At 45.0% G+C, this 12,471-nt stretch overlaps 1 protein-coding gene across 2 annotated transcripts in view; it reads right to left on the bottom strand.

Annotated features, from left to right (window-relative positions):
• Positions 1 to 12,471, bottom strand: part of DOCK1 (dedicator of cytokinesis 1) — a 525,198-nt gene that overhangs the window by 87,646 nt on the left and 425,081 nt on the right. For both annotated transcript variants that reach the window (XM_068548757.1, XM_068548758.1), the window contains exon 32: positions 8,603 to 8,661. In XM_068548757.1, the coding sequence (XP_068404858.1) occupies positions 8,603 to 8,661 (59 nt within the window). The remainder of the gene's footprint in view (positions 1 to 8,602; positions 8,662 to 12,471) is intronic.

The following is a 12,471-nucleotide window of genomic DNA, read 5'->3' as shown; positions in this document are numbered from 1 at the left end:
CTTAGCTTTGATTATTACCCCTCCCATTAACACAGGACACGTTGGCTGGGGGCCAGCACTGAGCTTCGGCCACAGTGATATCCCCAGGGTTTAACCTCGGAGAACCAATGGTCCTCAAGGTGAGTAAGCGTTGGATGCAATTCTCCAGTATTCATCTTTTTTCTTTCTTTCTTTCTTTCTTCCCTTCCTTTCCTCTCTTTCTTTCTTTCTTTCTTTCTTTCTTTCTTCCTTCCTTCCTTCCTTCCTTCCTTCCTTCCTTCCTTCCTTCCTCCCTCCCTCCCTCCCTCCCTCCCTCCCTCTTTCTTTCTTTCTTTCTTTCTTTCTTTCTTTCTTTCTTTCTTTCTTTCTTTCTTTCTTTCTTTCTTTCTTTCTGTCTGTCTTTCTCTCTTTCTTTCTTTCTTTCTTTTTTTATGGATTTCCCCTGGAGCATCTCTTGTTCAAATTTAATGATGAACTCAAGTTTGGAATCAATGGGAATCAAGGTGACTCCTGAAATGTAGGCTTCAAGAAAAAGAGGATTTACTTTTTTTTTTCCTTTTGAGACAAAGGAAGAACAAACTAATTATCGGATCACAATGGGAATCAACGGATCACTCTGGTCACCTTGGCCAAACTCCTGGTTACCACTCCTCAATTCTTAGAAACCCACGGAGAGTCTTTCTTCTAGTGACAAAACACGAAGCTTCCTCCCTGGGAACCAGACCGCGCTGTCTCAGGGAAGCCGGCTTCTCCCCCATCAGCCGGCCTCCCCCTGGGTGCCTGGATGATCTCTTGACAATCATGAGTGTTCAGAAATCCGGGCCCTTAAACATCATCTAATCCCAGGAAAATCTCCGTATACACAAGAGTAGACAGAGCAAAAATTTCCATCACCCAGTCCAACGGATTAGGCCCCATTGTATGTGGGTTTTAATGACAAGCACACAATTTTTTCCAAGTCTCCAAAAATACCCATGAAGGGAATCCCTGCATGACAAATGTCCCAGACCGCAGCCTTGCTGCGAGCACATTTGTTCTGGACGGATTGGAGAGACTGCGGGCTCCGGGGTGCTGTATGTAACACACAAAATGTAAATCGAGGTGAGGAAGGCTAGAGAGATAGATCAGGTGCTTTGCAGGCTGCCGCACAGAGTGTGCTTTGATAAATAACCGAAGAGTTGAGTAAATAAGCACATCCGCTTCCCCCGCCCCCCACCTTTTTTGGGAGAGAGTCTGCCTTTGATTTCCCCTTTCACACTCAAAATATGACAGGTTTGGGAGGAAAAAAAAAAAAACCACCCATGCTGCTCTGTCCCATGGGGCAGCACTGTTTCTGCACTTGCATTAAACTGAGCAACACAGACCCTGGCTCCTTGCTCCAATGCTGTGCAAGGAGGTGGGTTCTGGGCCGCTCACACCACACGTGTGACTGGAGAGACTCGAGAAGGAAGCGGTCTCACGGCACATTCGGCTCAGGGCCCGATCCAGTGACAGGTGACTGATTGTAAGAGGATAAATATATCTGACGTCTATTTTTATCTTCTTGGCGGAGCTGGCTAGATCAGACGGCCAATATGATCTCAAACCTGAGCCCATTTGAAAAAAAAATTTTTTTTTTTGTTCAAAAGTTGTGTAGAAAATAGGTCGTGTACATCTTGGGAAACGGAGATGTGCTCTTGTTAATTTCTAGAGTGGCATCCTCAGCAACGACCCTGGCGGGCAGGATCCAACACCTGAGATTCAGAGCAGCAAAGAAAGGGCCAGGTGGCCGGAGGTGACCCCACGGAGCTAGCCTTAGCCATTTTGAGGGGAAGCTGGGCCAGATCTTGGGAGCAGCCGACATGTTTATTATTATTTTTTTTTAACTTTCAAACATAATTTAATTATTTTATAAGCAAGGGACCCAATCACGTGGGTTAATGATTATTTCTTGCTGTTACCAAATCCCTGCCCTTCACTGACCACAGCCACAGTTTACACTTGACTTCCTGGCCGCTTCTCATGCCAGAGTCAAAGGTCCTGGTAGAAAGCTGCCAAACACAGAGCTGATGCATTCATCGCTGTATTCCAATCAGCAATGGACAGGGAAGAGATGGGACATTTGCTCTCTTAACTGTATCCTTTATGTTGCAAATCAAAAGTCTCTGTCACTTGACTCAGCCTATTTAGAACGTAATGACATAATGTCGAGAGAACCGACCATTCTGACCACTGGAGGCTTCACGAGGGCCCAGAGGTGGCTTCACAGAGAAGCTCACGCTTCCCTGGGCCCATCTCACTGTCCTCCATTGAAATCGGAGCAAATGAGAAGGAGTCAGTTTCAAACTGTGCTCCATCTTAGGGATTCCAGAGATGACCTTGAAAATACTTTGAAGAAAAAAGAAAAGAAAACCCGAGTGTCAGGAACGCCCATGTGTCAGGCCAGCCTGGGCTTGAGCTGGCTTTCGGAGGCTCCCTCTGAGCCAGGAAGTGGCCCTTCAGTTGAAAGTCAGAGAGGAGGGGAGGGTCCCGGGTGAGGTGAGCTGAGACAGCAGCTACTAATCAAACAAGAAGGACGCCTTTTAGTGCGTTAAAAACCAGTCTCAATATCTACCAGGGTGGCTGTCTCTACTTATCCTAAATGAGGAGAAAAATATGACCAAGGCATTTCGGAATGAAGCATTTGAAAACACACCTAAAACGGTCCTTTCAGGCGAAACAGACTAGCTCACAGTTCGTACTTTAGAGGTGACGCTGAACAATTCAGAAGGTGTTGTCACTCTCTCTGGAAGGGCCGGGGTGAAAGATGACCTCAGAGGGCCCTCATGCAGAGGTACATCAGGTCCCCGCTGAAAAGCCTGGCCACAGTGGGTGCAGCCCATCACCCACTGGACTCTGGCACCTAGAAGAGCCCTGGGCTCCCACTTGTCCAGCCGAGAACGACTCCCTCCACGCCATCTCTCTGAACCTTCCTGCCCGCCCTCACCTGCCCCTCCCTCGGAATTGGGGCTACAGACAGAACCTTCCTGGCAGGAGTCCCACAGTGTCTGACCTGCCAGGAAACATGACAAATGAACCTGTCAGAGCAGGATCAATTAAAATGAATCATGAACGGTTCTAGGAGCCTTAGCATTTCACTACCGAGATCACCATATATACATAAAAAGCATTATTGAGCTTCAGAGTTAGAAGGAAAACTTCCGTCCAGCCTCTGCATCTTACAGCCTAGAAAGCTGAGTGAGGGAAGCCCAGACCGACTGAGTCACGCAGCCAGGCAGGGACAAGGCAGGATGGAAACCCAAGTGGAACTCATCCAGTCTCTTCCCTCGGAGCCCAGGGTTCCCGCTCTCTCCCCAGGGACGGCAGGAAGACCAAGGACGGGACAGTGCCTGGAAGGTTCTGTGTTGGAGATGCAGCCAAGCACTTTGACACCGAGAGCCAGTACTTTGATTCTGGATGTTTAAGCTGCTGCAGCAAAGTCCCAGCGGAGAGTTTCCTTAAGGGGACCCCAGTTGACTCCAGGACTGATGCCCACATGGCAGGTGGGGAGCGAATTCTCCTCCGACTTGAGAGCACAGGCAGAGAAGCCATCCCCACCAGCTCCTTCTCTCCACCTGGGAGCCCTTGCACTGGATTTGTATTCTTGAGAGCCCAGCAGGCGCCTCATGTTAAACCAAGCTTCTTAATTTCCATGTTCTTAGTACTATCCACAGAGTATCGATTTCCCCCCCAAAGAATTGTACATTTATTTTTCTGGATGAAGAGCCATTTGAAAAACACTCCATCCTTCATATAAACGGAAAGACAAAGAATATTTGGAAATTCTCCTAACATTCCCTAGAGATGTGACAGAGCCTTCCTTCACACACTTCTGCTGACCTCCGGGGCACTCAAGAAGGATTAGGAGTCAAAGGCCTCTGAGGAAACCTGGCTTCAGTTGAAAAGAAGCCGCTGTGAACGTGCTGACCGCTAAGCCAAGTAGCAGGGCTGGCCCTCAGAACTCTGGCCCCGTCTGCTCAAAGGGCCATCAGGAGGGCGGTGGAGTCCAATGCCACGCCTTCACTGAAAACCGTGTTTAGTTTTGTCACCTCGTTTCGTTCTGCCCAAGGAATGTAGATACATCAGGGCATCTTTCCAGCCACGAAGAAAGCTATTCCAGAAGCACGCAGGTTGGGATACAGCTAAGGCACCCCAGCCCTGGTGGAACAAACGAAACCCGGATGCAGTGGGGTGACTAGAGAGCAAAGTGGGCAGTGGCCTGCCTCCTTCTAGAGAAGAAAAGTCACTGGCGGATGGGGAGAGTGGAAGCCCTCCCCACAACAAGCCAAGGTAGGATTTGTGTGCCAATCTGAGAGAAGGAAGGAGAGCCTGGGCAACTCAGAGGCAGGAGCTTGCACAGGACCAGGAGTGGTGCTGAAGAAAGATGCCCGGGGCACCTCAGCACAAAACCAGCTGAGGACAGGTGCCAGGAAGAGCTTCATCTCAACTAGGAGAGGCCAGGTTCACAGAGGACACATAAAGGTGGTGAGGAGACACCAAATGATAATCAGTTGTTTATTCCTTTATAAGGAACATACCCAACGGAATGACATGTCATAGTGGCTAACATTTTAATAGAGGATTCCTTGTCATATTAATTAATTCACTTATTAATAAAATCGAATTAACTGTGTTAATTTCTTATCATTTTTACTTTTTTCTTGCTTATTGTAAGAATACACTTAAGATGAGATCTACCTTCTTACATCTTTACATGTACAATACAGGATCATTAACTTGAGGCATCACGTGTACAGCAGATCTCTAAAATGTATGCATCTTGCAAAACTTCAACGTTTCACCCTTTGACCAACACCTCCCCACTGCTCCCTCGGCACACCCCTGCCCCTGGCAACCACCATTCTGCTCTCTGCTCTAATGAGTTTGACTCCTTCAGAGATCTCATATATGAGGATTCATGCAGTAATTGCCCATCTGTGACTGGCTTATTTCACATCCAACAGTGGTCTTCAGGGTCTTCCATTTTTTTTCATATGATGGGATTTCTTTTATTTTAAGGCTGAATAATATTTCACTGTACATATATACACCACATTTTCTTTACCCAGTCATCTGTCAATGGGCATTTAGGTTGTTTCCATATCTCTGTCATTGTGAATAATGCTGCAATGAACATGGGAGTGCAGATATCCAGATTCTGATTTTAATTCGTTAGAATATATAACCTGGAGTGAGAATGCTGGATCATAGGGTAGTTCTATTTTTATTTTATTGAGGAACCTCCATACGCATCATTTTATATTCCCACCAGCTGTGTACGTGAGTTCAAATTTCTCTACATCCTTGCAAACACATGATTATCTTTTATTTATTTTCTTCATAACAGCCATCGTAACAGGTGTGAGGCAATAGCTCACTGTGGTTTTTGATTTGCATTTCCCTGATGATTAGTGATGTTAAACAACTTTCCATGTACTTACTGGCCATTTGTCTGTCTTCTTTGAAGAAATGTCTATTCAAGTCCTTTGACCATTTTTTAATTGGTTTATTTGTTTTTTGCTATAGAATTGTAGGAGTTCCTTATATATACTGGGTATTAATCCCTCATCAGTCATGGGGTTTGCAAATATATTCTCCCATTACTTTTCATTTTACCGTTTCCTTCCTTTGTTGTGCAAAAGCTTTTTAGTTTGATGTAGTCTACTTGTCTTTTTGGTGCCATTTCCAAATCAATGCCCAGGCCAAGGTCAAAAAGCTTTTCTCCTATGGTTTCTTCTAGGAATTTTATGGTTTCAGGTCTTATGTTTAAGTCTCTAGTGTGCTATGAGCTGCTTTTTGTGTATGGCTTAAGAGTCCAATTTCATTCTTTTGCAGGTGGATATCCAGTACTAACAACACTATTTGTTGTTCACAAACCACTTGTTAAAGTCACTTTCCTTTCTTCATTGTGTATTCTTGGTTTCCTGTTGCAGATCAGTTGACTGCATATGTGTGGGCTTATTTCTGAGCTCTCTCTTCTGTTTCATTGGTCTATACGTCTGTCTTTATGCCAGTACCACAATGTTTTAATTTCTATAGCTTTGTAATTTATTTTGAAACCAGGAGGTATGATGCCTCCATCTTAGTTCTTCTTTCTCAGGATTGCTTTGGATATTCAGGGTCTTTTGTGGTTCCACATGATTTTTAGAATTGATTTTTCAATGTCTGTAAAAAATTCCATTGGAATTTGATAGCAATAACAATATCAAGTCTTCCAATCCATGAACATGAGATGTCTTTACATTTATATGTGTCTCTTTAAATTTCTTTCATCAGTGTTTTGTAATTTTCAGTGTACAAGTCTTTCACCTCCTTGGTTAAGTTTATTCCTAAATATTTTATTCATTTTTATGCTATTGAAAATGGGATTGTTTTCTTAATTTCTTTTACAGGTAGTGTGTATAGAAATGCAACTTTTTTTTTTCTATGTTGATTTTGTATCCTGCAACTTTTCTGAATTTGTTTGTTAGTTCTAACACATTTTGGAGGAGTCTTTAGGGTTCCCTACATATAAGATCATGTCATCTGCAAAGAGAGGTAATTTTACTTCTTCCTTTCTGATCTGGATGCCTTTTATTGCTTTTTCTTACTTAATTGGTCTGTCCAGGACTTCCAGTACTACGTTGAATAGGAGGGGTGAGAGTGAGCATCCTGTCTTGTTTCCAATCTTAGAGAAAAACTATCAGTTTTTTACCACTGAGTATGATATTAGTTGACAATATATGCCCTTAACTATGTTAAGTAACATTCCTTCTATACCTAGTTTGTTGAGTTTTTATCATGAAAGGGTTTTGAATTTTGTCCAGTGATTTTTCTGTATCTACTGAGATAATCTTATTATCCTTCATTCAATTAATGTAGTCTATCACTTTTATTAATTTGCATATGTTGAATCATCTTTGCATCCCAGAGATAAATCCCACTTGTTCCTGGCGTATGACCCTTTTAACGTGCTGTTGAATTCAGTTTGCGAGTATTTGGTTGAGGATTTTTGCATCTGTGTTCATCAGAGATGGTGGCCTATAGATTTCTTTCTTTCTTTTTTTTTTTTTGTAGTGTGTTTGACTTTGGCATCATGGTAATGCTCATGTCATTAAATGAGTTTAGAAGTGTTGCCTGCTCTTCAGTGTTTCAGGAAAGTGTGAAAAGGATTGGCATTAATTCTTCTTTAAATGTTGGGTAGTATTCACCAGTGCAGGCATCTTGTCCTGGACTTTTGTTTGTTGTAAGATGATTCAATCTCTTTACTCATTATTGGTCTGTTCAGACTTTCTATTTATTCATAATTCAGTTTCAGCAGGTTGTATGTTTCTAGGAATGTATCCATTTCTTCTAGGTTGCTGGCACATAAGTGTTCACAGTAGTCTCTTATGATCCTTTTTATTTCTACGGCATCAGTTGTAATGTTTCCTCTTTCATTTATGATTTTATTTTTTTGAGTCTCCCCTCCTTTTTTCTTAGTAATCGAGCTAAAGGTTTGCCAATTTTGTTTATCTTTTCAAAAACCCAACTCTTAATTTTATTGAAGTTTTCTATCCTCTATTTTGCTTATTTCTGCTCTAATCCTTATTATTTCCTTCCTTTTGCTGACTTCAGGCTTAGGCCTAGTTTTTTTTTGGTTGTTGTTGTTCCTTGAGGTGTAAAGCTGGGTTGTTTATTTGAGATCTTTCTTCACCAGTAAGCCAACACTATAGATCAATGGACCTAACAGACATATACAAAACATTTCCCCTAACAGCAGCAGAATACACATTTCTCTCAAGTGCACAAGGAACATTCTCAAGGATATGTCACACATTAGGTCACAAAACAATTGTTAACAAATTTAAGAATATTGAAATCATACCAAGTATCCTTTCCTACCATGACAGAATAAAGCTAAAAATGAGTAACAGAAGAAAAACTGGAAAATTCACAAATACTTGAAAGTTTAAAACTGCACTCCTGAACAACCAATGGGTCAAAGAAGAAATCAAAGAGGAAATCAAAAATTATCTTGAGACAAATGAAAAATGAAAACACAACATACCAAAACTTTGCAGTGCAGCAAAAGCCATACTAAGAGGGAAGTTTATAGTGATAAATGCCTATGTTAATTTCTTATCTTAAACACACATATCCCTTATTGTTTTGATTGCACAAGTACTCATCCTACCACCACCTGGTGGCAGTATACCTAAATACAGGGTCCAGTTTTGAGTTGGCGAATAAACCCTTTGGAAGGTAGATTATGTGAAACTGAATACAATAAGTGATGGAATATATAACAGTAGGATGAGCTACATGCTTTGATTCATGAGAAACAGAGAGAATGGTAGTGTTGCCCAGGAGCAAGAGTTCCAAGGCAGAGCTGTGCTCACCTGACACAAGAGGGCACTCTATTGACTTTTCTGTTTTCTCCACCAATCAGATCTTCTTCCCTTTACTTTGGTCTCCCATCTCTTAGTCACTGAAAGCACTTACTGCAAAGGTAGCAATTGCTCTCGGAAGAACAGAAGCTGTTCAGATTTTTAAGATGCCCCAAAGCTGACAAACAGGACCAATGGCATCGCCCACGACCGAGTCACGATATTCACCGTGATGCCCTGAAGTCCCGGTTACTCACCAAGGTTGTACCACATGTCCCTGATTTCGAAGCCAATCTGTCTCCTCATATCTCCGTACCTGAAAACCAGGGACAGGAAAAACGCTGAGTCACTCTATGGAGCATTTGAAAATCAGACTTGGATTATTTTTAAGTGCAATGAAACTCTCCCATCCTTGAGACAAATAAAGAGAGTGTCAAGGCATCAACTTCTTTTGCCACCAAAAGGAACCGAAGGAGGAGGAATCCAGCTAGGCAATCTCATTTTCCCATCACCACAGATTACATAATATCCTCCCCTCTGTGGAAACATTGGGGAGGTGGTGGAGAGAAATGAAAGTATTTTCCTTTCTTCAGTCTCTAATGGCAGGAGAAAGAGAACCCGGCTCCTTGGCTTGAGGGGGAGTTTGTTTTCCACGCATGTTATAAGCATCCAGGCACCAGACACCAAATGACATCCTACAGCCCGGCACACAATAAGCAGTTCTCACATGTTAAATTAAGCCCTGGGGTCTTAGACAATCAGAGCAGGGAAGGCCTCTTCCATATAGCTCCCAGCTCCTGGCTCTTTCTTTATCATTTTCAATGTAAGGAAGGGCTTAACACCAAAAGATGTCAACAAACATTTCCCCGTTTTTATGTACCAGCAAAAATAAATGCTAATTTTCTTCCCAGTGGGTCAGCAGAGGGGGGTGTGTGTTTCATGAGTAAACAGAATTTGATGCTTCAGAAGATAAACCTTTATTAGTTTGTGAGCAATTTAACATTTTCCTTTATTGTCTAAGGAAAAGGCTGATTATATTACAAATAATAATTTGCAAAATTATCCTACAGTGTTACAGTTTAGTAGCTGTGTCGTGGCACCTGCTCTATGCGTCCTTATGTCAGCTGATGTGGAAAGAAAAGCTCTGATTACAGATGACCGACTTGTGCCTCCACAGGTAGAGATCCCGGCTGGTAAATCAACAGCCCCAGCTGGCTGCTGCCCTTTATCAAAGTCTCGGGTACCCTAAGCACCTGTCTGTCACTTACAGCAGGAAAGGACAGCAGACCCTGCGAGAATCTCAACCAGGAAAGACGAACGCACCCAGCAGCTCCTCTTTGGAGAATTCAACCTGGGGAGCATCACAGCTGGACAGGTGCCAGGGCGTTCACTGTACACGTGGAGAAACCGAAGTGAGAGGACAGCGTCATACCCCTTCCTCCGAGGACAAGCTGGTCCTCTGAGGTGAAGGTATTACCTTGCAGAGCAGCCCGACACCAGGGGAGCAATGCTGCAGGGAAATCCAGTGAGTGAGAGAGAGGGGATCTCTGCCCAGGAATGCTCCCAGCGCCAAGCCCCAGGGAGCAGGGACTGGGTCACCCTTCTGCGCCTAGCTGGCACCCAGAAGTGCCCCAGGGGCACAAGATCTGAGCACCAGTGAGGCGTGCACCTTTTGAGGCTTGCAGAGCCGTTTTCCAGTCCCCATTTTGCTCCTGTAGGAATGACAGAGGGGTCCCAGCACCCAGGCCTGGAGAGGATGCGGGTGGCTGCATGATGACTCACTGGGAAGACCATTCTCTGGGCTTTTACCAGGAGACGAGGACCAGGGAGAGGAAAACCACGCTCCATCTAGCGCAGATGCTTCCTCCTCAGGCTGGAGGGGTCCTTGCTGTCCAGGGGGCTGAGCTGCCTTTCAGGGGAGCAGGTGTCTGTGGAGGTGAGGGGTGTGGTATCGCAGGGAGGACCCCGAGAACGTAAACACCCCAGGCCCTGCTACCAGGCGTTCAGACCTCAACACAGTGAGGACGCCAGAGGCCCAGAGGAGGCGAGAGCCTGTCCCAGGGGTGGGCCTGTCACTAACTCAAGCTTAAAGACTCTTAACTGCCAAGCAACTCCTTCTCAGCCCAGAACAGTATCTTTTGAAAAATACGAATGGTTAAAGCCAGGCTGTTCTCCATCGGGGTCTGCGCCTTGCTGGCCCCTGACTCAACTTCCTCTCCCAGGGCTTGTAATAATTCAAATCAAACCCCAAAGTTCAGAAAGATAAAGTGCAGGAGAGCCTTGGCAGCAGCGGGCTCACGGTTTGGGTTTGGATCACCAGCAGTGACCCGACGGACGTCTCAAGTCCTACAGTGACTGCTGTTTGTCCAGAGCTGGACTTGACCCGGGGACCCCAGGAGGCGTGTGAGGAGAGGGAAGCCGGCCCCCGTCCCTGTCTCTCCGCCCAGCGCCCCTGCGCCTGGTGCCGGCGGAGCGTGAGGGGCTCAAGGATGCCTGGGTTACATTTTTCAGTGCCGCTTTACTGTCTTCTACGTGGGGAATGATGTGTCTTCACAGTATTTCAGAGATTAGCAAAGATCTGAGTGCACATCGCTCAGGAGAGTCAGGCCTCTGGTAGAAAGGTGCTAAAAATGCCATTGTAATAGTCAAATAAGACACAGGTGCTCGAGGCTGGTACAAGCTGAGTAAAGAGCTGGAAGGTGAAGGGCAGGACTGAATCTCCCTGGCAGTAAGACTGATCTTTTCTCTCAATAAGAAGGCAGCTTTGACAAATCTATACACGTCTCCGCGTAATCCCCAAATGGAGTCACAGCTGTCACCAGAACTTAAGAGGGATTCCTGAACCATTTGTAATTCTTGCCCCAAGGAGGAGAAAAAAGCAGTAATGGAGAGTATCTGGGATCATGCGCCTACCTGGAGAGAGAATTCCAGAGCTGGTGGCAGCCTTAGAGATCGTAACTAAGTCCATGACTAAAGACTTATAGTTGAGGGAACTGAACTACTCCTGGGGGGGAAGCAAAATGACTTGGCCATGGTCACAGGGCAAGGGGAGAAGAGACTGCACAAGCCTCCAGACTCCCAAAGAACTCCTGTTCTTCACCCCCAGCATGCACCTCGAGGACCAGAGAGGGCAGACTTCCACGATGCCACAGCACAGCACTGTGTCTCACCCCTCAAAGTGCATGTGTGGTGTGCTTCATTTGATTTGATTCTCAAAGTAAGACCACAAGGTGAGGAAGAAGACGTTCCCGTAGCCATCTTCCCACGGAGGAAGCAGAGACTCCTGGGGGGGAAATGACATGCCTGTTTCTGCAAAGCCGGAGTCACCTGGTGCTCCCCACCACACCCAGGTCGCCTGTGCCCACCCACAAAGTGAGTGGACAACTTCAAACGGCCAGCCCGAGGGAGGTCCCAGGAGGCATCCTTTAGACAGCCCAGGGAGATCCCAGATCCCACATCCAGGCCTGTAACTCTGACCCAAAATAGCATGACTCTGGTCTCTGCGACCTTACCTTAGCGCCTGCTTTCCTGAATCTTTGCCCCAAAAAGCAGAAATCCCATGTCCACCAGAGATAGCCCGAGCTTGGGGGTAAGACCAACCTGAGACCAAATCTAAGCACACTGGGAAAATTACCTGACCACTCTGACCCTTGGTCTCATGTGTAGTACTGGGATAATGATGGCATGATGCTCGTCTCCCAGGCCTTCGGGAGAACGAGGAGATGGTGCCCTCGTCTGTCCTAACAAGCAATGAAGCCAGGCTGGTCCTTCCTGTAAAAGCTCAGAGTGGGCCTCATCACAGCATCCCCCTCATGGTTGCAATGGTCTTTTAGATTAATTTGTTCTGTAAGCGTTATTCATTGTTTAATGAATTACTAAATGCTTACTGAAGGCCAGGCACAGAGCTAATATGGGAACACTAATATAATGTGGAAAAGAGACACAATCCACAGACCTGAGGGACTATTAGCATGTAGTAGAGATGGGCATTAAACAATCATACAAGACTCACACATATATGTATATATAGTAGTTTTTTTTGTTATTATTTATGTTTTTTTGGAGGCCATGGTCACAGTTCTTTAGGAAAAACTGGAGGAGTGGGTCCAGGTTGGCTGTGGGAGAA

This window comes from Eschrichtius robustus, chromosome 7, assembly GCF_028021215.1.
Source record: "Eschrichtius robustus isolate mEscRob2 chromosome 7, mEscRob2.pri, whole genome shotgun sequence".
Classification (NCBI taxonomy): Eukaryota; Metazoa; Chordata; class Mammalia; order Artiodactyla; family Eschrichtiidae; genus Eschrichtius; species Eschrichtius robustus.
This window is presented reverse-complemented; position numbering and strand designations above follow the sequence as displayed.